At 44.1% G+C, this 25,130-nt stretch overlaps 2 protein-coding genes across 5 annotated transcripts in view; both read left to right on the forward strand.

Moving 5' to 3' along the window:
• NAAA (N-acylethanolamine acid amidase) overlaps positions 1 to 8,512 on the forward strand; it is a 37,325-nt gene extending 28,813 nt beyond the window's left edge. Inside the window, exon 11 of one of the 3 annotated variants that reach the window (XM_035004782.1) lies at positions 8,440 to 8,512. The gene's annotated coding sequence lies outside the window, so the exon portion shown is untranslated. Of the gene's footprint in view, positions 1 to 3,568; positions 3,652 to 8,374 lie in introns of those variants that run through there. The other 2 variants (XM_035004779.1, XM_035004781.1) reach the window with 2 other exon arrangements.
• Positions 3,603 to 25,130, forward strand: part of PPEF2 (protein phosphatase with EF-hand domain 2) — a 32,814-nt gene continuing 11,286 nt past the window's right edge. Inside the window, exons 1-11 of one of the 2 annotated variants that reach the window (XM_035004776.1) lie at positions 3,603 to 3,682; positions 8,440 to 8,512; positions 13,196 to 13,323; positions 13,477 to 13,534; positions 14,391 to 14,566; positions 15,400 to 15,514; positions 16,471 to 16,517; positions 17,527 to 17,693; positions 18,346 to 18,382; positions 18,839 to 18,988; positions 23,298 to 23,684. In XM_035004776.1, coding sequence (XP_034860667.1) covers positions 3,656 to 3,682; positions 8,440 to 8,512; positions 13,196 to 13,323; positions 13,477 to 13,534; positions 14,391 to 14,566; positions 15,400 to 15,514; positions 16,471 to 16,517; positions 17,527 to 17,693; positions 18,346 to 18,382; positions 18,839 to 18,988; positions 23,298 to 23,684 — 1,365 coding nt within the window. In that variant the 5' untranslated portion in view covers positions 3,603 to 3,655. Of the gene's footprint in view, positions 3,683 to 8,439; positions 8,513 to 11,130; positions 13,324 to 13,476; positions 13,535 to 14,390; positions 14,567 to 15,399; positions 15,515 to 16,470; positions 16,518 to 17,526; positions 17,694 to 18,345; positions 18,383 to 18,838; positions 18,989 to 23,297; positions 23,685 to 25,130 lie in introns of those variants that run through there. The other variant, XM_035004777.1, reaches the window with a different exon arrangement.

Genomic DNA, 25,130 nt, shown 5'->3' on the forward strand with positions numbered 1-25,130 from the left:
TAGTTTGAATAATTTCATCAGCTCCAGGGTATAGGAGCTGCCCTAAGTTGTCAGATAGTGGCCCTGGGTAATGAGGGCAGGGGAATAGTGTCCCTGAGTATAAAAGCTCTTACAGGCCATGGTTGGGGGATGAGGGCTCTGTATTGGGTGGCTTGCCTAGGAAAGCCTAGTTCACGGTCCTTTGCCATAGGTAGGAATCAGCTAACCCTGGGAAGGGCACTGCCTTGCTGGGGGATAGCAAGGCCCCAAGATGCCAAAGCATCAATACATAAACTAGAAAACATGATCAATAAAATAGGATTTTTCTTCAAAATGAGGTTAGATTATATATTTCAGAAGGTTGCCTTGTTCACTTAACAAAAAATAGGAACCATCTTTTCTTGACAGAGGATATTGATCTATATATTTTTAAATGACTACATAGGACCATCCTGTATGTATAATAACTTGGCTATCCATTCTGCAATTTATGAATTTTTAAGTTGTTTCCAATTTTTCATGATCATAAACAACATGGTAATGAAAATCCTTAAATACTTTTTGTATGGGTGTATAGTTCTAGAAGATACTTAAAAGTGAAATTTCTAGATCAAAGGGTTTACATATTACAGATTTGTAATTGAATTGAAAGCAGCATTTTTCACAAAACTAGAACAAATACTAAAATTTGTGTGGAACCACAGAAGACCCCAAACAGCTAAAGCAATCTTGAGAAAGAAGAACAAAGCTGGAGGCACCACAATTCCAGACTTCAAGCTCTATTACAAAGCTGTCATCATCAAGAGAGTATGGGACTGGCACAAAAACAGACACATAGATCAATGGAACAGAATAGAGAGCCCAGAAATAAACCCATGCTTATATGGTTAATTTATGATAAAGGAGGCAAGAATATACAATGGGGAAAAGATCATTTCTTTAATAAATGGTGCTGTGAAAACCGGACAGCTATATGTAAATGAATGAAACTGGGCCACTTTCTAACACCATACACAAAAATAAACTCAAAATGGATTAAAGACCTAAATGTGAGACCTGAAACCATAAAACTACCTAAAAGGGAACACAGGCAGTAATTTCTCTGACATCAGCCATAGCAACATTTTTCTAGATACATCTCCTAAGGTAAGGGAAACAAAAGCAGAAATAAACTGTTAGGACTACACCAAAATAAAAACCTGTACAGCAAAGGAAACTATCAACAAAACAAAAAAAACACTGAATGGGAGATATTTACACATAACATATCCAATAAGGGATTCATATCCAAAATATATAAAGAACTTACACAACTCAATACCATAAATACAATCCAATTTAAAAATGGGCAGAAGGGGCGCCTGGGTGGCTCAGTCAGTTAAGCATCTGTCTTTAGCTCTGGTCATGATCCTGGGGTCCTGGGATCGAGCCCCGCGTCGGGCTCCCTGCTCAGCGGAGAGCCAGCTTCCCTTGAGATTCTCCCTCTGCTTGCTGCTCCCCCTGCTTGTGCTCTCTTTCCATCTCTCTGTCAAATAAATAAATAAAATATTAAAAAAAAAAAGGCAGAAGACCTGAAGAGACATTTTTCCAAAAAAGACATAGAGATGGGCAATAGACATATGAAAAGATGCTCAATATCACTAATCATCAGGGAAATACAAATCAAAACCACAATGAGCTATCACCTCACATCTATCAGAATGTCTAAAATCAAAAAGATAAGAAATAGCAAGTATTGGTGAGAATGTGGAGAAAAAGGAACTCTTATACCCTGTTGGTGGGAATGTAAATTGGTATGGCCACCATGGAAAACAGTATGGAGCTTCCTCAAAAGATTAAAAATAGAATCACCATATGATCCAATAATTCCACTATTGGGTATTTACCCAAAAGAATATGAAAACACTAATTTGAAAAGATATATTTGCTCCTGTATTTATTGCAGCATTATTAACAATAGTCAAGATAAGGGAGCAACCTAAGTGTCCATGGACAGATGAATGGGTAAGGAAGGTACAGTGTATATATATCTGGTGGAATATTACACAGCCATAAAAAAGGATAAGATTGTGCCATTTGCGATAACATAGATGAACCTAGAGGGTATTATACTAAGTGAAATAAGTCATATTGAGAAAAACAAATACCATATGATTTCACTCATATATAAAAAGCAAAACGAATAAACAGCAGAATCAGACCTGTAAATATAGAGAATAAACTGATGGTTGCCAGAGAGGAAAAGGGTGGGAAGATGGACAAAATAGGTAAAGGGGAGTAGAGATACAGGTTTCCAGTTATGGAATAAATAAGTCATGAGAAGAAAAGGCACAATATAGGGAATACAGTCAATGGTACTGTAATAGCGTTGTATGGTGACAGATGGTAGCTACCCTTGTGAGCCCAGCATAACATAAAGAGTTGTTGAATCACTATGTTGTATACCTGAAACTAATGTAACATTGTGTGTCAACTATATTCAAATAAAAAATATTTTAAAAAGAATAATGTTTTTCAGCTAAAAAATAAGTACACAACTTAATAAATCACAATTAAAATTTAATCTAGTTTAATTCCAACAAAGTGAAACAATTTACATTCCCATCAGTAGTATATGGAGAGGCTCCTTTTCTCATACTCTCAATAATACAGGATTTTATCAGTCTTTTAACTTTTAGTGAATTTGGAGGGAAAATGTTAGCAGTCAACCACCAACAAAAGTGAGTCAATGTGAAAATATCAATATCAGACAAAAGAGAATTCAAGCCAAAATGGATTTTGGCAGAGTGATATTTTATTTTGCATAAATCACCCTCTACAAAGAAAAGCATCCATAAGCCTTCATATATTATAAATACATAATTATGTAATGGCAATTTTATATGATTCAATATGTATTTAATATAGAGCTACAAAACATAATGCAAAGATTCAGAAATCCAAGGATAAATGGCTAAATCTGTACTTATCATGGAAATCTTTGAAACATTTTTTTCCAAGATGAACAGATAGGGAGGAATACATAAGGATACAGAAGATTTGAATAACAATAACAAGCTTGACCTCCTAAACAGATGCAAATAAAGCATAAATTTCTTTGCAGATTCCCATGGCACATTTAGTACCTACCAGCATACACATGAGCATCTTAGATTAATTGACAAATAAGTTGTCTGGGAATAGTGATTAGTATTTTAACATATTAATCGTTTATGTTATGTCCTAAGAAAAGTAAACAAGAAACGTAAGAGATGTAGACAAGAAAAGGCAAGATGTTTCCATCACGTTTTGCCAACAGAGAAAAGCCAGCCGGAGGAAAGAGTGCCTGGTGTCCCCGGGGGCCTGCAGGGAGGACCCCGGGTCCAGACCGCTCTGAGCCCCACGCCCTGTGTGGTCAGCACTCGTCTATTTCTGGGTTAAGGAGCTCAGGCTGCACCTACGTGGCTTGAGAAACACAGCCTCCTAATCTGGGGGCGTAAGAAGGCTTAGACCCAGGGCTAGGGCGGGAGAGAGCCAGGGAGAAACTGTCTGCAGGAGTCAAGCCTAGGTGTGAGGGAGACACCCTGACTATGCAGTCTCCCCTTTCAAGTCCTCCTCGCAGGCCTGATCCAATTGAGGTGAAGGGGTGCCTACTGCCGTGAGGTGGGGAGCCCTGCACGCTTGGCCGCAGCTGTGGATGTCCTCACTGCCTTTCTGGAACAAGGTAAGCCGGCCTGGGCCTGGGTCTTCTTTACCAGACTTGTAGGTCTGGAAGAAACTACATCAGCCGGGGAGCCATCAGCCAACTGGAAAGACAGGATAGAGGTCACACCTGTGTGTTAAAGAGGCTTCTGCCTCCTTCGTGTCATAGTAAAGAATATCAAAGAAGGTAAGAGCTTTCTTTCCAGCCTAAAGTACAGAAATGAGGGCAACAGACATATGTTCTTTTTTTTTTTTTTTTTAAAGATTTTATTTATTTATTTGAGAGAGAGAGAATGAGAGACAGAGAGCATGAGAGGGAGGAGGGTCAGAGGGAGAAGCAGACTCCCTGCTGAGCTGGGAGCCCGATGCAGGACTCGATCCCGGGACTCCAGGATCATGACCTGAGCCGAAGGCAGTCGCTTAACCAACTGAGCCACCCAGGCGCCCCCAACAGACATATGTTCTTACACAGGAAAGAAATACAGGCTTGGTTGGAGGACAGAGGTCAAAGAAAGCCCCTGTTACCAACTCACCCGGGGAGGGTCTTGGCCGTGTGTGTTTTGAGGTTCACTTAGTGAGAAGATAAACAATTACCAACATTTTTTAAAAAAGATTTTATTTATTTTAGAGAGAGAACACGGGCATGTGAGCAAGCGTGGGGGTGGGGGGAGAGAATCCAAATCAGGCTCCATGCTCAGTGCAGAGCTAACGCGGGGCTCCATCCCAAGACCAGGACATCATAACCTGAGCTGGAACCAAGAGTCTGGGACTCAACTGTCTGGATCACCCAGGCGCCTTCCAACTTTTTTTTTTTTAATGATAATGTCATATATGGATGATGCTAAGTCAAATCCTAGAAGGACAGGGATCTCACCTAGGTGGTGTAGATGTGCTATTTACCTGAGAAATCACTAGCAGGAAAAGCAGTTAGTCATTACCAAAAGGTGTCGATTCAACAATCTCAGATCACATCAGCTCATTTTCCATTTTCGGTTTTATGAAGCTTTCACTTCTTCCCTTGAGAATGATTTTAGTTTTCCTTTCCATTCATTTCTCTTAGTGACTTCTAGAATGTTCTTTACAGATCTGTCAATGATACACCACTTTCTTCTATTAAGGCAGCCATATGTATTACCTATTTAGTCAGAGTCACTTTCCAGTTTCTGTCTTATATGGAAAAATTTTTGGAAAATACGATTTATTGATTTTTAATTATCAAAGTTATAATAAAACTATATAAGTTAAAAATGAGAGTTTGTCACAAAAGCCCATTCCCCAGAGATAATCACCATTAACAGTCTGGTGTATGCTATTTGATTTTACATTTACTGATATATTTTTATATAGATGAGATCAGAGTAAGCATACTGCTCTGCAATTTGCTTTTCTTCATGTAATGATATATCTTGGGGATATTTTCATATCATTACATATAGATTTGCCTTGTTCTTTGTCATGGCTGAATACTATTTCATTTCCACTTCTAATGTACCATGATGTATTTTCTTAATTCTGTACTGATAAAATATTTAAGGTGGTTATTATTTTGGGAAGAGAGAGAGCACAAACAGGAGGTAGGAGAGGGGCAGAGGGAGAGAGAGAATCCTGAGCAGACTCCCTGCTGGGCACAGAGCCCCACTCAGGGCCTTACGTGGGGCTCGATCTCACGACCCTGAGATCACGACCTGAGCAGAAATCAAGAGTCGGTCGCTTAACCGACTGAGCCACCCAGGTGCCCCGGGAGAGAGATATTTTAAGACATTTCTGAGAGTGTCATTTAAAGAGTTTCCACATCTATGATTTTCATTACAGTGACAAACATTTGCAAAGTTCTCTTCATATATAACCTCATTTCACCCTTGTCACAACCCTGTAATGGAATTACCACCATCCATGCACCATCCTGATGTCTGGATGCACCCTGCCCCCTTTCACAATATATGAAGGCACATCCTTTTTGCCCTTGATGACCAGGGTTAATTACAAGTAGATGTGCTGCCTGAGAAGAGTCTTCATTTCTTTCACCCCTACAGGTTGTTTCAAATAATTTATTGACCCATGATAGTTACTCCTTTCTCACTCTATGGAAGTGTCATATTTCTATCTCAGCATCTTTTTTATAGGATAGGTGACAGACAAGGTTGTCTTATTCTGCCACCATTTTTGGATTTATAAACTCATAAGAAACAAGGTCCCTGAAGGGCAATAGAGGAAATGTTTCCATCACGTTTTGCCAACAGAGAAAAGCCAGCCAGAGGCTGGCTTCGACCCAGAAATAATCAATTTATGCTTGTCTTGGCCAGCTAGGGCTGCGATAACAAAATACCACAGGTGGGTGGTTTAACCAACATTATTTATTTCTCACGGTTCTGGAGGCTGAGTAGTCCAGGATCAAGATGCCAGCAGATTTGATTTGTACTGATTGCCCTCTTCTTGGCTTGCAAATGGCCACCTCCTTGCTCACATGGCAGAGAGAGAGAGAAAGAAAAAGAGAAAGAGAGAGATCTACTCTCTTCCTCTTCTTATAAGGACACCCTCATGACCTCACCTAAACCTAATGACCTCCCAAAAGCCCCACCTCCAAATACCATCACATTGGGAGTTGGGACTTCAATTTGTGAATTTCCGGGGGACACATTCAGTTCATAACAATGCTGTATTGAGATAGTATGTCTTTTACTGCCTCCTAAATTTAAGCCAGGGACATGTTTTTGGTTACTGATATTTTAAAATAAATATATCAGATCCAATCTAGCAACATATATTGAGATTCTACCATATTCTAAGAACACTTTAAATACATTATTTATTATTCTCAAATATATACGTAGATGAGAAAACTGAGTTTATGGGAGGTTAAGCGATCAAGGTCTAGTGAAAAGCTGAGCTGGAATGCTCACCTGCACCTGTGCACTTCCAAAACCCAAACACTTTAGCACACAATGTGTCTCCATAGGCAAGTTACCGATTATCAAAACAAGTTGTAAGTGAGTTGGTGGACTCAATCATTGCTGATGCCCCTTTCAGCTCTAAAACTGTTCAGGTATCTAGAGAAAGTTGGATTGATTTAGTCATGATGGATACTCATTTTGACCCATTACTCAGATTCTGGTTTCATGATATCCATTATATCTGGGAATCATTTTGCACACACATACAAAAGAGGTAATAGTCTTTTTCTTTGATTATTTAGTCAAAATAAGCTAACTAACACAAGCAAGGTGAGGCTTTTCTTTGATTTGCAAGGGAAAATATAATAACTCTTTGACAATCCCCAATACAATAACCTTTAAAAATAGAGGAAGTAGAGTGGAGAGATGTGAGGGAGGGGAAAAATATAGTGGAATCCACTCTCAACATTAACTCAGTACATCTCACATTGCTTCCTGAAAAGGAGCTAGAAAAAGATTGGTCTTTGTTATGTAAAAATAAATGTGGCAATAAATAAATAAATAAATAAATACGGTAAAAATAAAAATTTATTCAATTAATATTTATTGAATCCCTGCCACATGTCAGACCCATGTCTAATTTCTAGAGATATAATGATGAATTTGCTCAGACACAGTCTTTGCTCTCAAGGAACTGGTAGTCTAATAGTGACATAAAATAGGAAACTATAATATATTATTGTGGTGATGGAGATGTGAATAGGATATTCGGGAGCTCACAGGAGGGGCCTGTCAAACTAGCTTCCCTAAGGTGATGTCCAAAGTGAGCCTTAAGGAATGAGTAAAGTTAGCCAAGTTAGGGAAGAGGAGTGGGATAGGAAGAATATTCCAAGTCAAAACAAAAATGCATAGGTCATGGTAGTCAAAGAGCAGAGTTTGAAGAAAGAAGAGGAGAGAGATGAGGCTGGAGGAATAAGCTTTTAGGGAGATGAGTTCTGTGTGTGGCACATGGAATATGAGCCACCCCAATGAAAGTTTCGCAGGAAGCTGGGTATGTGGGACTAACGTGTATGGATAATCTGGGATGGAGATATAGATTTGAGAGGTGGGAAGCGATAGTTGAATATGTGAGCATTGATTCAGTCATCCAGGGACCATGTTCAGAGTAAGGAGACCTGACATTTGAGACTAGAGGACTAATAAAAATGGACATTTAAAGGATAGAGAAAAGTGAGCTCAAGAAGGAGAGAGATAGTCAGAGAGGTAGAGCAAATGCAAGGAAGCCCGCCATCACAGAAACCCAAGGAGTAGAATTTTGATCAAGGTGGGGCTTGTGGAGACAGATGGTTTTGCTGTTTGGGCAAGGTAAGGACTGAAAAGACGAAGGCATTGGAGACATCAGCATGAAAGGTTTTGATCAATAGGTAAGTAAAAAGTGGTTTTAAGAGGAATTAAGGAGAAAATATGTAGTCTACTCTTGAGAGAAGTCTAAATGAGAAGAATAGCGGGACTGGCTGGTAGCTAGAGGGATATAGGAGTCAAAGGATGATGATGATGATCATTAGCTTTGAGATTGTAAGAGAAGAGACTTCAGGATGTTTCTAGACTGAAAAGGAAAAGCTAGTAGAAAGGCTGGAAATATGGGAGAGAGGTGAGATGACAAATGGAATTTTCAGGGGGAGGAATACCTCATTCACTGACACTGCAGAGGTGGGGAACGTGCTCTCATATGATAGTCTCATGTTTTTTATAATGTGGGAGACAAGGTCCATAGATAACTTGGTCTACCTAACTAATACTCTGCCTGAATTCCCTTCTTTCAGATTCCTTCTTCCTTTTGTCAGCAAACAACTTGCTCTCCCTCTGACCTGCTATCTGTGTCCTGCAGAAACCTTGTACCTACACTATGGGAAGCGGTACCTCAACGCAACATCACTTTGCTTTCCAGAATGCAGAGAAAGGTATGTGTTTCCCATCTCCCAAACTTGCTCTAGGTATCCCCAAGCCTACATTGCATAGAGAGAGGTTTCTTAGAATGGAAGAAGGAAACCATTATATTTCTCCTCAGGCAACTCCTGAAAACCAGCTTCTCCTCCTTATGAGGAAACCACCAGAATGTCAGCTGAACATCTTAGGAGCTGGCGAACTATATTTGACTGAGTTAAAGTGTGCTGAGGAGTCAGTATTGTCCACTAGGGGTTATCCCAAATTATACATGCACAAGTGAATGAAATAAAATTGGGCAACAAGCAGATGAAAGAGCATTTCAGGTAGAGGGTTCAGTATGTACAAGGGTCATGAGGTAGAAAGGAGCGAGTCATAGTAATGGTCTGAATGGTCTGACATGAACGAGAGGGAGGATGGCATGACATGAGGCTGCCAAGGTAGGCAGAGCCCAGATCACTCAGCGTCTATAGGATTTTAAACTTTATCCTAAAGGCATGAAGGACCACTGAAGAATTCAAAATAGGGCGTTGATAGTAAGATATACACATTTAAAAGACCTCCGGCTTCTGTGAAGAAGGGATCAGAGGGAGTAAGAGTAGAAGAAGAAACAGTCCAAAAGCTACTGAAGTCATCTAAGCAAGAGATGATGATACCTTGGTCCAGAGTTGTTGGCAGCAGGGATAGGAGAGGGTAAGTTCCAACAATATTCAGGAGATCGAACTGACAGGATCCAACTGAGTAGATGTATGGGGTGAGGGAGAAGGATGGATCAAGAATGACTTCCAGTTTTCTGGCTAGCAAGACTGGGCAGGAATTATTGCCAATTACTGACATAAAGATAGTGGAGGAGAACCAATTCTGACTAGAGGGAAGATGATGAGTTCATACTTGCTGGGGTTGAGGTGTCTGTGAGACATGCAGGTAGAAGGACTGAGAAGGTGGGTGCATATTGACATCTGCATTTTGGAGGTGAGGTTGGGCTGGAGAGATATGCATTGGAAGGCATCAGAATGTTATGTGGTGATTGAGGCCATGGGTCCCTGAAGTACCCTAGAGGGAGAGTAAAGACAAATCAGAGACCAGGGCCAAGGACAGAGCCATGAAGGACTCTGGGGCTTAAGCATCAGGTGGAAGAGGATGAGTCAGCAAAGGAGGCTGAGGAGAGGTAGCCAAAGGTCTGTAGGAGAAAAGCAAGGGGAATAGTGACTACACCTTGTTTACATGGGCTTCAGCATCTCTGTAAGCTTCCTTGCTGTCTAGCTTGACAATATGTCCCAGGGTCATCTTGTACCTTTTTGTCCCCAGAGTAGCTACTTCTTTAGGGTGTGGGGTATTCGTTGCTTCCTGGTTGGCCTCCACCTTTCTATCCCTTTTCAGTGAACAGATCCAGAAAACATGTATTATTTAGAGAAAAAAACTCACCATGACCAATTTATATTTAGGAACACAATATTTTTACTTAACAGACTTGATATATTTATATCTATCTCTTCATTAAAAATCTTTTTCCCGGGGCGCCTGGGTGGCTCAGATGTTAAGCATCTGCCTTCAGCTCGGGTCATGATCCCAGGGTCCTGGGATCGAGCCCCGCATCGGGCTCCCTGCTCAGCGGGAAGCCTGCTTCTCCCTCTCCCTCTGCCTCTCCCCCTGCTCATACTCTCTCTCTCTCTCTGTATCTCTGTGTCTCAAATGAGTAAATAAAATCTTTAAAAAAAAAATCTTTTTCCCTAATGACACTACTATTTACACTATTATTATTTACTCTATCCTACCATATATAAATAATAGTTTCAGAACAGTAACAATACTATTATAAACAATGTGATTACTGAAAATTCTTTAAGATTTCTTTGTAGTTCTTTTTGTCCTTTGGATATGTCCACTAGGGATGTACAAATTACTGAATTCTCAAGTCATTTAAAGTAACTCTATTCTGTGTTTCCAACTTATATAAGGTTAGTTTCACTTGTTTAACCTTTGGGTTTTTTTGATAGAGAGAGAGAGCATGTGTGAGTTGTGGGGGAGGGGAAAAGGGAGAGGGAGAGAAAGAGTCTTAAGCAGGCTCAATGCTCAGCGTGGAGACAGACACCAGGCTCATTCTCACCACTTTGAGATTATTACCTGAGCCAAAATCAAGAGTTGGAAGCTTAAACTGACTGAGCCACCCAGGCACCCCTAAACTTTTGCTTTTAATCTTTGGGGATAGATTTATTTTTCATTTTGCTTTAAATCTGTTTTATAACTTTGTAAAGCATTTATATAATTCCTGTTCCAAGTATCTATTGCTGCATAACAAACTATCCCAAAACTTAGTGGCTTAAGACAGCCGTTTTATCTGCTCGTGATTTTGTGGGTCTGGAATTTGCAAAGGGTCCAGCTGGGTGGTTTGTCCATGATTCTCTGGGTAGCTGGGGCTGGAGGCTCTTGTTTTTATTTTTGTTTTTTTTTTTTTAAGATTTTATTTATTTATTAGAGAGAGAGATAGTGAGAGCTGGAACACAAGCAGGGGGAGCAGGAGAGGGAGAAGCAGGCTTCCCGCCGAGCAAGGAGCCTGACCTGGGATTCGATCCCAGGACCCCGGGACCCGAAGGCAGACACTTAACTGACTGAGCCACCCAGGCGCCCCTAAAGATTTTATTTTTAAAGTAATCTCAACACCCAACATGGAGCTCAAACTCACACCCTGAGATCAAGAGTTGCAAGCTCTAGGGGTATCTGGCTATCTCAGTTGGGGGAGCATGAGGCTTTTGATCTCAGGTTGTGCATTCAAGCCCCACACTGGGCGTGGAGCCTACTTAAAAAAAAAAGAGACAGAGAGAGAGAGAGAAAAGAGTCGCATACTCTCCTGACCACACCAGCCAGGCCCTCCAGGAGGCTATACTGCCAAGACAGCCCTTTATTTGCTATCTGGTGCCTTGGTGCCCCTTGGTCTTTCCCTGTCCATGCAGTCGCCTTGTTCTTAACGTGACGTTTTAACCTCCAGGCACATTTGTAACTTGTAGTCCTGCATGTAGTGCACACAAAGCTGGGACAAGAGGAACCCAGGCGTGTTAGATTGTGCTGTTGGGAAGGAGGGGGTAGAGGGTCTTAGACCACCCTGCCCCTCACAGCCCCTATCTCGGTTAAAGGTAACCACTGGCAGGACTGGGTGGGGGGAAAGGTAGGAAAGAGGCATTGCCTGCTCTCTCGGCCCTGAGGAAGGAATATGTCTAGTTGGCAGCACTCGCCTCGAAATGTTGAAGCAAGGTGTTAGCAAACAACATTTTCACAGAACCTCCGTGGCCCCGATACTCCTCAGGATTGCTTACACTTCATGGCACATAAGAACCGTGTGGGGAGCTTGTGAGACCTGAAGGCCCCTGGGTTCCCTGTAGAGAGTCTAACGCTGCAGGCCTAGGGCGAGGTCCAGCTATCTGTGCTTCCCGTCAGTTTCTAGAAGGTCTGTAGCACTTACTCCGGACATTGCATTCACTGTTCTGAACATGGGTCTACAGACGTCAGCCGTAGAGCTTCAGCCTCGTCACTTAGCATTTGGTAAGTGCCTTTGAGAAACAGCTACAGTTTGACATTTTTTTGTCATAGGAAATCACATTCAGCTTTGCTTAAGTTCCTCCCTGGTTCTCTTTTTTCCACTCCACCAGTGACTTTCCTCTCAGGGAAATCAGCCAGAGTTCTATTAGCTCTCTAATGCAGGCTAAATATATTAAATCAGTCTGCCTGTTGTTCACGAGGTTGACCTGAATTAACCTGCAGGGTTTCCTTTTTAATCCCGCTTTATCCACAAATACCCCATTCATCACCAGTGGCACAGTCAGGCCCAGGAGCTTAAGAAGAACCTCGTTATTTATGTGAAGCGGCTCTCTTCTCTGGCCGTGGTCCTTGACCACGGGTGATAAAGGTCATGGGAAGAAGTAAGCCTCCTCCTGTCACCCTGTGGACGCAGCCACCCAGCACAGGTCCCGGCAGAAGGAGAGGCCCAAAGGCCACCCACAGATCAGATGGCCAGTGCGGTCACCCAAGTATGGTGATGGGGACACTGACAGCCCGCAGGGCCGTCACGAGTCTGGGGATAGCAAGCGCACAGCCCAGCAAGCACTTACTGCCCCCTGACATTCTAGGCGGTCATCTGTGTGTCTGTTGTTTGTTTTCCCCAGTCCTCTAGTTCATCCCCCTTTCCAGATGGGGACATTGAGGCCCAGGAAGGTAAAACTCCTGGGAAGCCACACAGCCGATGAGGGCATTTCCAGGCCTAGAACCCAGGAAGCCTGATAGCCAGTCTGTTGCTACAATGTCACAATGTCCTCCCACCTTCTACCCCCGCATCGTCCCACTCTCCAAGGATGCCTCCCGCTTGCCACCTTTCCAGGTTGCATTTCTTGAGAATCCTGGCAATCCAACCTTTCCAGCTCTACCCATAGTGTTTTCAGCAAAAAGTAGGAATTCCAGTAAACCTCCAGTGATAGTAGCATAACGATGAGGTAAGAATGAAGGGGGGTGGGGGTGGGAAGGGGGAAAAGAGCACCCCAGCCGGTGGTAAGGCAAATCCTTCCTACCGGTGGCAATGGCTGGCGCTTTGCCCATCTTGCCCCCACTTTAAGGTAGGAGAGGTGCCCTTCGCCTACCCCCCCCCCGGCCCCCTCCCCCCCTCGGCCCGGGGAGTCCCGGCTCACAGGCTCGCTTCTCCGTCCCTGTCACAGCCTTCAGGGCAGCAACCCTCATCCAGAGATGGTACCGGCGCTATGCGGCCCGGCTGGAGATGAGGCGGCATTGCACCTGGCGCATCTTCCAGTCGATAGAGTATGCGGGACAGCAAGACCAGGTCAAGGTGCGGCGGGATGGGGGGTGGAGTCACCCAGAGCTCTGCCTTCCAGCCCAGGGGCAGCACGGCCCCAGTGCCCGGAACGGGCGCGGCGGATCTGGACCCCTCCTGGTTCTCTTGGCACTCATCTCTAAAGCCGAGTCTCTGGTTCTTCTTCAGCTCCATGACTTCTTCAGCTACCTTGTGGATCACTTTACCCCCAGCAGCAACCATGAGCGTGAGTACGAGCTGCCATACAGCACATCCTCCTGTCTCAGGGTCGTAGATGTCAGACGGAGCGGGGCGGCAGAGGAAGCGTAGATCCGGTGACAGTCAGGGAACGAGCAAGGAGGCTGACAAATCAATGGCAGCTTCTGAGTTCTCCCAGGAGCACACCTGGAGACAAGAATTTGGGTGCAAGGAATAAATGCAGGGAACAGTGGGGGGTGGGGAGCGAGTGGGGAAGGAATTCAGGGAACGGAAAGCCGCCATTAAAGGGGGGTGTGTGCTACTAAGCTAGCAACTCAGTGTGCCTGGGAAACAGTGCAAAACCCACGCTTTGGAATGATCCCACCGAAGGCAGGGCACTGGAGCCTTCATATGTCAACTCCTGAGGCTCACTGGTTAAAGGCCGCTGGCCGGGTGGATCGGAAAGGTTGTTAATTCCACAGTATCGGCCTGCCGAGCTCCTGGGCCAGAGATGAGGAGGCTGCCTGAAGGGCCCTGGAAGGTCTCATGGCTTCTGCCACACTCACAGTGCACCAAAATGCCTGTGAGCTTTTTCTTTTTTCCACCAAGGCTTTTCCCTTTCCTCCTGCTTACAAGCCTCGGCTCCTAAATTTCTGTTCATTCTAAGTCTGACACGTCGCAATCTTTTAAAATAAAAGTAAAATGGCATTGACATAAAAGCATAACCTCTTCTCCTGTCCACCTTAATCTGTTGTCACTCTCCCATTCCTTTCTCCTCCCTGGTGTTGGAGCCGACACCAGACTGGCCCACTCCACGTCAAGCATGGTCCAGGGGAAGACTGTTCGTGCTGCCCGTGGACTGCCCATCTGATCACAAGCTGGCCTTCCCTCTCTGTCCTGACCAGGAGACTTCCTGAACCGCATGTTCACTGAGAAGACATTCCCCCAGGACGCTGAGATGGAGAAACTCAGTGACTATGAATCTATAGCGGTCCCGGACAGCTACACAGGGCCACGTCTCTCCTTCCCACTTCTTCCTGACCACGCGACTGCCCTGGTGGAAGCTTTCAGACTGAAACAAGTAAGCTCACTCTGGGGCCCCTGCGTCTCCAACAACTCCATGTAAGATGTAGAGGGAGGCCAGACCCAACCCAAAAGGAGCAGCCCTGGACTTAGGGGGTTAGTGTCATGGGACCTCAGGAAGGCCACTGTCGCTGGTGAGGAGGGGGTCGGGGAAGAGTGTAGGGGATGGAGGCAGAGGGGAGGGTGGTTGGACTCCTATTCTTCTCAAAGAGATAGGGAGACATTGGCATGGAAATGATATAATCTGGCTTGCTTTTTAAAATAATCATTCTGTTTTCTGAATAGAGGGTAGGGAGCAAGGGCTGAAGCAGGGAGACCAGTCAAGGTCCTGCCATGGTCCAGGCAAAAGGCGACAGTGGTTTGAAACCCTGGTGGTAGAGGCAGAGGTGTGAGAAGTGGTCAGATTTTGGTTCTATGCCGGATTCCAGCCCTTTCTTTCTTCCATATGAAGAGAATTCATTGCAGGAGGAGTTGGGATGGTTTCCCCTGTAATGTCAAGGATCACTCAGTACCATCAACATGTGTGCACTTAACTCACACCTCGCTGAGACAAGCATGCATCTCTCCCAAGCAAAAGGCAAGGAAAGCTTTCATCGAGTTGATAGGAAAGAGGAAATTAGTTCAATATTTGGTGACGATGAAAAGCAGAAATGAGAGCAGAAGATGGGTGAAAAAGAGAGGATTCATGCATTGGGTCCCAGGGGCAGTTTACTAGGGTCAGTCTTGGGGTCTCGGGTGATTGGGGTCAGTCATTAAGCAATAAAGGCGAGGCCCATTTTGCTGCAGGACTATCAGTGTTGCTTTGTTTCTCCCCCCTCTTCCTCCTAGTAGCAGCTCCATGCTCGCTACGTCTTGAATCTTTTGCATGAAGCCAGGAAACACCTGGTGCAACTGCCAAACATCAACCGTGTCTCCACCTGTTACAGCGAGGAGGTCACTGTGTGCGGTAAGAGCCGGTCAGAGATGGCGCCACGTGCTAGATGCAAACAAGAGAGCTCCTGGGATGGGGAGATTAGAGGCCGGCTGGCCGGAGGTGGGATGCACGCTGACAGCGCTCATGCATTCACTCCACGTTCACTGAAATAGAAGCAGTGCCAAGAAGGGCTACTGGGCAAGAGGGCCCAGGCTCTGCTCTATTTCCCAGGCGATTCAGATTTGCCCCCTCCCTCACGACCTCCATTCAGAGCAAAATCCCTGCAAAGAGCCAGATCCTCCTTTGTCAGAAGACAGTTTATTTGTTGTTACTTGAGCAGGCCCTAATGGCCCAGCACATGATTCCTTCCACCCACAGATGGTCTTCTGCCAGAGAGAAATCCTGTCAATCATGATTCTTGCCACATCCTGATGTTTTCAGTGATGTTGACACATCTGCTACGGACTGATGTCCTGTGTCGTAGGGGAATGCAGACTGTAAGACGCCAAGGATTGTAACTGGCACCTCAAGGGCCACACGCAAACTGCAGATGGGTCTTGCTTGGCCTGGAATGTTCTGAAATTTTTAAAATTAATTTCCAACATTTGAAAATTGGAGGATTTCATATTAAAATCCAGATTTCCAGCATATCTTGAAAAATCTCCTAACAGGAGCCCATAAGTGAATAGCAGCTTCCTACTTTGGATGGGGCAGAATCTCTCCAGTTCTCATTGGAGTTGGCAACCCTGCCTATCTTTGCTTCCTTTACTATTTATGATAATCATGTAGAAAACGAATACTGTGTTTTCTGCTTTCAATATTAACTATCCCTGCAAAAGGGAAATTCATATTTATCTCTATCTTACATATGGAAAAATGAGTTACCATCACTTTGTCAGATTTTTCTGGGTATTTCCCTTTTTACAGTAAAAATGAGACACAGTGGTAAGGACCAACAGAAACTGATATTCTTTTTCTATCTTTATTAGGAGACTTACATGGCCAGCTGGATGACTTAATATTTATATTTTATAAGGTATGAATGTTTAAGATCCTGTCTTGCTCTGAGGCTTATTCTAGAAGTTCAGATGCAGTATCTATTAAACAAATGCTTAACCATTGCTTGGATTTTTTAAAATATTATTTTAAATTATTAAAAATTACATAGTAGCAAATAATATAAAAGATAGCACTGTATTATATTTTAGTATATTTTTGTAAACTGTTTTAAAAATCTGAGGTTAATAAAGAAAAGGAATCATTATTTAGTAATTGATTTCCTTTTTTCCAAATAAAGAAAATTGTTGATTATCAAAGCACCTGAAAGCTATTTTCCTGTTTTTAGTTATAAAATATAGAACATGTAACAACATATATGAATGTCCTATTAATGTAAAGTTACTTTATATATACTGTGCTTCCCAAAGCATTTTCCCACTTATTGTCTTGTTTAATCCTGAGAAATCTGACAGCTATTGCTGTTATTACTAAAGATATTGGGCCAGGGGCACCTGGGTGACTCGGTAGGCTGAGTGTCCGACTCTTGATTTTGGCTCAGGTCATGATCTCTGGGTCATGGGATTGAGCCCCACGTTGGGCTCTGCACTCAGTGGGGAGTCTGCTTAAGATTCTCTTTCTCCCTCTCCCTTGCCCCCCGCCCCAGTTTATGGGTGTGCTCTCTCTCGCTCTCTTTCAAATAAATGAATAAATCTTAAAAAAAAAAAAAAAAAGATATTTTGGCCAGAACTTAAAATTGGCCTTTGGATCACAAGTTTGGTTTCCTTTGCACATACCACATGGCAAGACTCCAGCTTTGTATAAAGCACTATTTTGATGAGCATGTCATAACCTCAGCCTGGCTAGAAAGGAAATATAAGACCAATAAAAAAGATACTTGCATCTTTTCTTGACAATTCATGTTTGGAGGAGAGCCAGAAAGCACAGAATTTTTCGATCTGACGTTAACTGTCAAATACACAGTGGCTCAACCTGATTTCCTGTTCCCTTCCTTTGTTGCTGCTTCTCGGACTTGTCTTGTTGGGAAGAATGGCCTCCCGTCACCAGAGAAGGCCTACGTCTTCAATGGTGACTTCGTGGATCGAGGCAAGGATTCAGTAGAGATCCTGATGGTTCTTTTTGCCTTCATGTTGGTTTACCCAAAAGAGTTCCATCTTAACCGAGGAAACCATGAGGACTATATGGTGAACTTACGGTAACAAACTAAACACGCTGGGTATTTGATGTTTACCTGTGATTGTAAGAAGTTATTTTGTCAGAGCTTCTGATTTGTTAGGTGCATTTTAAAAGTAGTTATCCGGATGCTTGGGTGGCTCAGTCAGTTAAGTGTCTGCCTTTGGCTCAAGTCATGATCCCAGGGTCCTGGGATCGAGTCCCGCATTGGGCTTCTTGCTCAGCGGGGAGCCTGCTTCTCTTTCTGCCTGCTTTGCCTGCCGCTCCCCCTGCTTGTGCTCTCTCTCTGACAAGTAAATAAATAAAATCTTAAAAAAAAAATAAAAGTAGTTTTCCAATTGTATAAAGGAATACACAATGTCTGACATTTAAAATATTTCCTTAAAACTTACACATTATCCTACTCCTAATAAAACCATTAATTTTTTTTCACATACCCATACTCTTTAGAAAAGGTAAGAAATACAGATAAGCAAAAGGAAGAAAATAAAAATATCCCATAATTTCTTGAACCGAGATAATGCTATAATTGTAAACATTTTGGCAATTATTCCTCAGTCTCTTTTCTATATAAGTATATGTATATGTATACAGAATATGAATTTTTATAAAAATTCAGTTATATCATAACTCTTGTCACTAAATTTAATATCTATTTTTGCTTCTAAATCTAGATATGGCTTTACCAAGGAAGTGATGCATAAATATAAGGTATGCTACCTTTAAAAATTTTGGGCTCCTGGGTGGCTCAGTCCTTAAGCATCTGCCTTCAGCTCAGGTCATGATTCTGGGTAGAATTATAGAATATGTCCCTTTTTGTGTCTGCCCATAGTGTTATGTTAGAGTGATGTCTGTTCTTTCCTTAAGAATATGTACTCCAGGGGAGCCTGGGTGGCTCAGGTGGTTAAGCATCTGCCTTTGGCTCAGGTCATGATCCCAGGGTCCTAGGATCGAGCCCCGCACCAGGCTCCTTGCTTCTCCCTCTCCCACTCCCCCTGCTTGTGTTCCCTTTCCTGCTCCCCCTCTCGCTGTATCTCTCTCTCTCTCTCTGCCAATTAAATAAATAAATAAAATCTTTTAAAAAAATAAATAAAAGTCAAAGTTTCTCTTAATTCAGGTAAGTTGAGTGTATCATTGGAAACTTAATAGCTTAATATCATTTTCCAGATACATGGCAAGAAAATACTAAAAATACTGCAAGATGTTTTCTGTTGGCTTCCTCTGGCCACTCTGGTTGATGAGAAAGTCCTGATTCTTCATGGCGGAGTGTCAGACATGACCGACCTGGAGCTTTTGGCTAAACTAGACAGGCACAAGGTACTGACTGAGTAATGAAATATTGCATATTTCACCATAATTTAATCCAGTTAATAATAATAACCCAGTTGATAATAATTTAACCCAGTTTCACTGGCAGCATAAAATAAATGTCATCTTGCATGCTGACTCCAGGGGACGCCATTAAATCATTAAAGAAGCCATTAAATCATTAAAAGGAGAAGGATTAAGATCCCACGTCTGGGGGCAAGGCGCAAGTACACTATGATCCATTAGTGATGTTTGCTATAGACATTATAGTGGGGAGTGGCAGCGAGAGCCATCTGTTTGCCATCCCTGATCTAGACGATTCTAATAAATACCCCTCAGTCACTGTATGTGAAGAGCCTTTATTTCTCAAATAACTCAGTTAAACTCAACAAATGCATATTGAGAGCCTACTTCATGCAGGGAGGAGGCAATCGGCAGATAGGAAGATGAAGATCAATTTCGAATTAAACTCAACAACTATGTTTAAAGGGCTTACTTTGTGCAGGGAAAGTGGTAGGGGAGATGCAGAGATAACCAGAGATGGTGCCTTCCTCAGGGCGTTTACAAGAACCGGCAGGAGGAGGGGGTGAGAGACAGAATGCATTAAGCTCCAATATCCACACATCTCTGTTTTCTGTTTCACTTTGGAAGTAAAACTTTAGAAAACAAAGATTCTATTTTAATCACAGACTCTTATGCTTGAATGGTGTCCTATGGCTTCTGTACTCCAACTACCCCTTCCAAAACACAGGAGTCCCTACTGCAATATCCTTGACAACATTCGGCTGAGCAGTTCCAAAGACAGAGAACTCATTACTTCACAAGCCAGTGTGCTTTGGGCAACTCTAACTAATCTAAGTCTGTGTTATATGAGACATAAATGAAAGAGCATGGCTTTAGAATCAGACTGACCCTGGTTTGAGTCTTGGAACATGCTGGTACAGCAGCTTCGTTTTACTAGGTTTTCCAAGAACCAAGCCTTCTTATGTCTTGTTACTCTGCCATCCTTAGGATATCTTTCCCATGCCCTCATCTGTATAGGCCAAGGTGGCTTGCCACCACATCTGTATTCCAAGCAATAGGAGAGAGGAAGGAAGCGGGGGAAGAATATTCCTGCCCTTTAAAGATACAGGGAAGAAGTTGTATACCTCTCTTCTACTCTCCTCCCATTGTTGAGAAAATAGTTCCATGATCACACCTTGCTGGAAGGGAGGCTGGAAATGCAGTCTTCTCTCTGGTTGGCCACATGCATGGTACAAAAGTTGGGGTTTCCATTCCTATGGCAAAGAAGGGGAAACTAGATTTGGGGGAGTGGTAGTCTGCCACACAGATACTGAAGTAGGGAAATATGTTCTTTTTCCCTTGAGTAGGTGTGGTGAGTGGTTATGCCATGACCCATGAAGTTGGAGACAAATGGATAGAAATTCTGTTTCTGCTACTTATAGAATATTACCTTGAAAAAGTTATTTATTATAACTTCAGTTTCTGAATCTATACAATAGGAATAGGAGTGACTGTATCCTAGATGTTGTGAGGATTAAATGAAAATGTGTGTACACATGCCTTACAAAATTTGTACTCAGCAAGTGGAAATGGTATGAACTACATTTGGCTGAAGTGACAGAAAACTTCAAATAACAATGGCTTAATGATTATCTCTTCCTTTCTGTAAATAAGCACTGGAAGCCAATAGTCCAGGGCTGGGGGAGTAACACCACGAAGTCACTAGGGACCGAGTTTCCTGCTTTCTTGTTGCTCCCCCATGCTGCATCATGACCCAGCATGGCTACCTGAGCCCAAACCGTCACGACCATGTTCTAGCAGTGTAGAAGAAAGGCATGTTTCTTCCCTTTAAGGACACTCAGATGTACACAAAATTTTTGTTCCTATTTCTGTTCAGAATGTTGTCACATGTTAACATTTAGCCAAAAGGCAGATTGGAAAGTGTATTCTTCATTCCAGGTGGTATCTGTAACAATCTGGGTTTCTATTTCTAAGGAGGAAGAGTAGACAGATGTTGGGTAGCCACACTCTGCCTTGATCTGTCCCTGTTGCTCCCCAAATTTCTATGCACATCCTGCTTGCCACACGTAGAACCATGCTTATCCCCTCCCCAATGGAGTCTACACTCAGGTCTCATCCCATAATTGCATCCAGTCCAAGGTTTCTGGATTCAAGTCCTATATATCAAGGTCTGGCTCTGGCCCCTTGTGGTCTGGTGACTGAAAGACGAGATATGTGTCCCTGCACCCACAAACTCAGTGTTGGAAAGGGAAAAGGATAACTCCTTAGCAGAGGTGGAAGGGGGGCACCTGCAACATTTTCAATAGCTTCCTCCAAAAATCCTCATTATAAATCCCCTCTCTGCTTCTCCATAATCTCAACCCCTTCATGTTCTTAATAAAGGAGGAGGGGCCCAAAGGGACCTAAAACTAGCTCTTAGTATTTCTTTTGTCAATTCTGCATGATGTCTGGCACCTCACTTTTTTTTTAATTCAAATATTCTGTTTTGCTGTATCTATGTCTGGAGGTAGAGACAGCAAGTCACGATAAAGCAGATTCACATTTAATGGGAAGAATCACATTTAATATATACAGGAGAAGTAGGGACTTTGGGAAAGAATGCTAAAGAACAGTTTATCTTCCGTAGCTTAGCAAAAAGCTAACTTCCCAATAGTTGGTTTGCAAAGCTCTGGGGAGGGATGATGTAGCCATCTGTACCAAGTCCTGGGATCACTTGGGCGGGAAACACAAGAGTAGGAGCCCCGGAGTCAGATATCTGGATTCAATCCTGGTAATGTTCTAGTAACTCTGTGCCTCACGTTTCTCATCTGTACTATAAATGAGGATGCTATCTCACAGGGTGTGAGGGCTAATCAATCAATTCGTGTAAAACCATAAATGAGGATGCAGTCTCATAGCGGTGGCCTGAGGGTATCAATGAATTCATGTTAAGTGCCCAGCATAACATCTATTTACAAAGGGTGCAATACATATTAACGCTGTTATTCTCCTTAAAAATCAAAGTTAGGGATGTCTCTTGAGGGCAGATAATAACATCCTTAAAGTTACCTGAGGATGGAAAGGTTACCAGTTACCTGGTCCGGCCCTCACTCTGAGTTGCAACAAGGAGAGAAGGAGGGGGTTACCACTCCATTCACGTTTGGTGGCCTTTCACCCTCTATGCCCCGGGCTAAGCTGCCTAGGAAGTCATTAGAGCTTGTCCAAAGTTAGAGAACACCTCTGTTCTGTTCTATTCAATCTGGATTCCTCTTGAAACATCATTCAGGTTCTGCTGACCCTCTCTGAGTGTCCTTTGTCCTTGCCCTAAGCCAGTCCACACCAAGACATGGCTTCCTTGGATCACAGTCCTTACATCGATTTGCAGAAATCGATTCTTCTTCTCATTCTTTGATTATGCGCTTGCAGAGAGTTCCCGCTGTGCGTCAGACCTCTGTCGTTGATACCCTTCCAATGTTGTGTGCCTCGGTTTCCACTGTGGCACTCAGGCATGCCAGGAATGGGGGCTAGGTGCCACAGCTGTGCTCTGTGGCCTGACCCTTCTCTTTCCCATGATCAGAATTCTTCCAGCTTGTGACTCTATCGTCAGCCTGGTCCCAGTACCATGATGCCTCTGAGTCAGTGACAGGGACCATACTCAGTCTCTTTGGCCAAAAGATTCCCTTTCCAATTAGGTCCAGGCTGAAAAGAGGTGCTCTTCCCCTTCCTCAACAGGTAAAATAGCACTTCCTGTGAGATGCCACGAAGTCCTGCCTCTCCCACGGCAAAGCAACAAGTGTTTCCTATTCCAACATAGTTTAACCACAAGCTGCATTTCTTCTCCTTTGTTTTAGCACCCGGTTGAACAACAGGAAAGTCCATACAGGCTCACCTTCCTGAGACGTGCCCTTTCCCATCCTTGTCTACAATTCACTAGGCTCCTAGAGAAAACAGTAGTTTTGCTTAGGATTTCTCCAATTACCTGTGGCAGAGGACCGGGTTTTATAAATGTCCAGTTTGTCACACATGAGAACTTTTGTAAAATACAACATATATGAAGTACAAGAAAAATGAAATACGAACAAAAAAATTTAAGCCCACGGATCACGTGCTTGAATATCACAGCAGTATCCAACTGCCCTGACCGTTTCTAGAGGCTTCCTCGCCAGCCCTGTGCTCATCCTGCGCAAGGGGGGTGGGGGGGGGGGGGGGGGGGGGAGCAGGACCAGCGCTAGTGAGCGCGCTGACCTAGAGGGGCTACTCAAGAAACCACCTCGGGTTTCCTGCCGCCATCTGTGTCTTCTCTGGCCGTTTTTAGATCGTCTCCACCCTGAGGCGCAAAACGAGGAAGGAGAACGGGAAACCGGCGACGACGCAGGAGAAGGCCACCCCGCCGAGCTGCGCGGGGCGACCCACCCCGTGGTTTCTGCCCCAGAGCCGCTCTCTCCCCGCTTCGCCCCTGCGCCTGGGCGCCTGCGGGGCGCCCCGCGCCGGCCGCTCCTCCAGCATCCCCTGCAGCGGCCCGGCCGACGCGGAGGAGCTGGCCCGGCGGGCGCGGCGCTCCGGGGACCTGGAGCTGGACAGGGGCCGGCAGCAGGCAGGCTTCCCGGGGAGCCGGGCGCAGGGGGAGCCGCTGCTCGTCACGCCAGAAGCCGACTCGGACGCCGACGAGCCGCCCGAGCCCACTCCGGAGGAGTGGAAGCAGGTGGGGGTGGCCAGGGGCTGCTCCCTGGCGTTTGGCTGTCCTCGGGGGGGGCTTTTAAACAGAGCGAATCTCTTCTCTCCCTGTGAATTCGGGGGATTTTTTCCCACCCCCTTTCCCTCTCCCCCTGGGGTTAGAACAGCCCAGAAGGATATTAGTATTTGCCTAATAACTCACATATTTTAGAGTTTCGTAGAGGTCGGTCGGCTGTGGCCGGTGGGCTCTGTTGCCCGAGTAAACGTGGTTTAGTGACCTAGCCTCCTTGGGGTGGGAAGGTAAGCCAGGACTTACTGGATGCTATTCCGTGATGTTTTGTTTTTAATGTGTCAGAAAGATGACTATGTAGCTCAAGGCCAAATGGGTTAGGTCAGCAGCTTCTGTGGGCCTCTGTTATTAGGCAACTAAAGGCTTTTCCAGAATCTCCCGAAGTGTGTCATAGAGCCGCCCCTCGCTGCGAGGGAGACTGGGAAAGCAAGCGTTCAGCGATGCCCATTGCCACCCCAAACTCCCCATCAGAGTTCTGGTAGCAGGAAGGAAGAAGGAGAACGAATACAGAGTAGGCCCTCACAGTGTTCGCCTGGATAGGACCCTGGCAGCCGCCCGGTGCGCACATTCCGCCGGGACAAGGCTGTGGCAGGGGCGCTTGTAATCCGTGCGGGAGATCCACGCGGTGAGCTTGCGCCGCGGAGTTAGTAGCCCTATGGGACCTTGCTGGTGTTCAGCCATTTCTGACTATAACCCTGGCAGTTTTTTTATGGTTTATCCAATAAAGAAAAGGAGAGAATGCAGAATTAGCTAAGAGCTAAAATTAGCAGAGCTTGCGGATTGATTGGATGGAGGGTGCTGAGAAAAAGGAGTCGCAGCTGACTCTGAGGCTAGACACCTCAGAGAGATAGATATTGGGTTTCCGTTACATTCTCCCTGAGCTATCGATCCTGGGCTTCAGCAGCAATGTAGAGTGGAAATTTTAAAATAAATGCAAATCTCTCCTTTTGCAAAACATGACTCAATAATAGTGTTCCAATATTTACAAATCAAATGCACTTTTCCCCCTCAAAAGTACGTTTAGAAAGTATTGGGTGTCAACAACCAAAATACATCTGATTATTTCATGTAAATTATAGAAGATTGGCCATCAGTGTTTTCCTGAGCAGTAACATAAGGATAGAACCTGAATTGCTGGAAAAGTTGTTCAGCTCTTCTGCAAATTCTTTTAAAAATGCTGAAATTACTTGAAGAACTGAAACATTTGATTGCACTTTCCCAGGACCACAGCCGGGGCGTTGTGAACACTGCATGAGAGATCATGTTGCCAGTCCCATAACTTCTGCCTTCTCTTTGGGGCAAATGTCCAGGAGCCTGGAGCACTGGGGCTAACTGAAGATTTCTCCCAGAGCAGCTCCCTTTTATCTGGTTTACATGTTGAGCTGTCATATAAGATTTATTTCC

The sequence above is a fragment of the Mirounga leonina genome, unplaced genomic scaffold (assembly GCF_011800145.1).
Source record: "Mirounga leonina isolate KUSES-001 unplaced genomic scaffold, KU_Mleo_1.0 Mir_129, whole genome shotgun sequence".
Lineage (NCBI taxonomy): Eukaryota > Metazoa > Chordata > Mammalia > Carnivora > Phocidae > Mirounga > Mirounga leonina.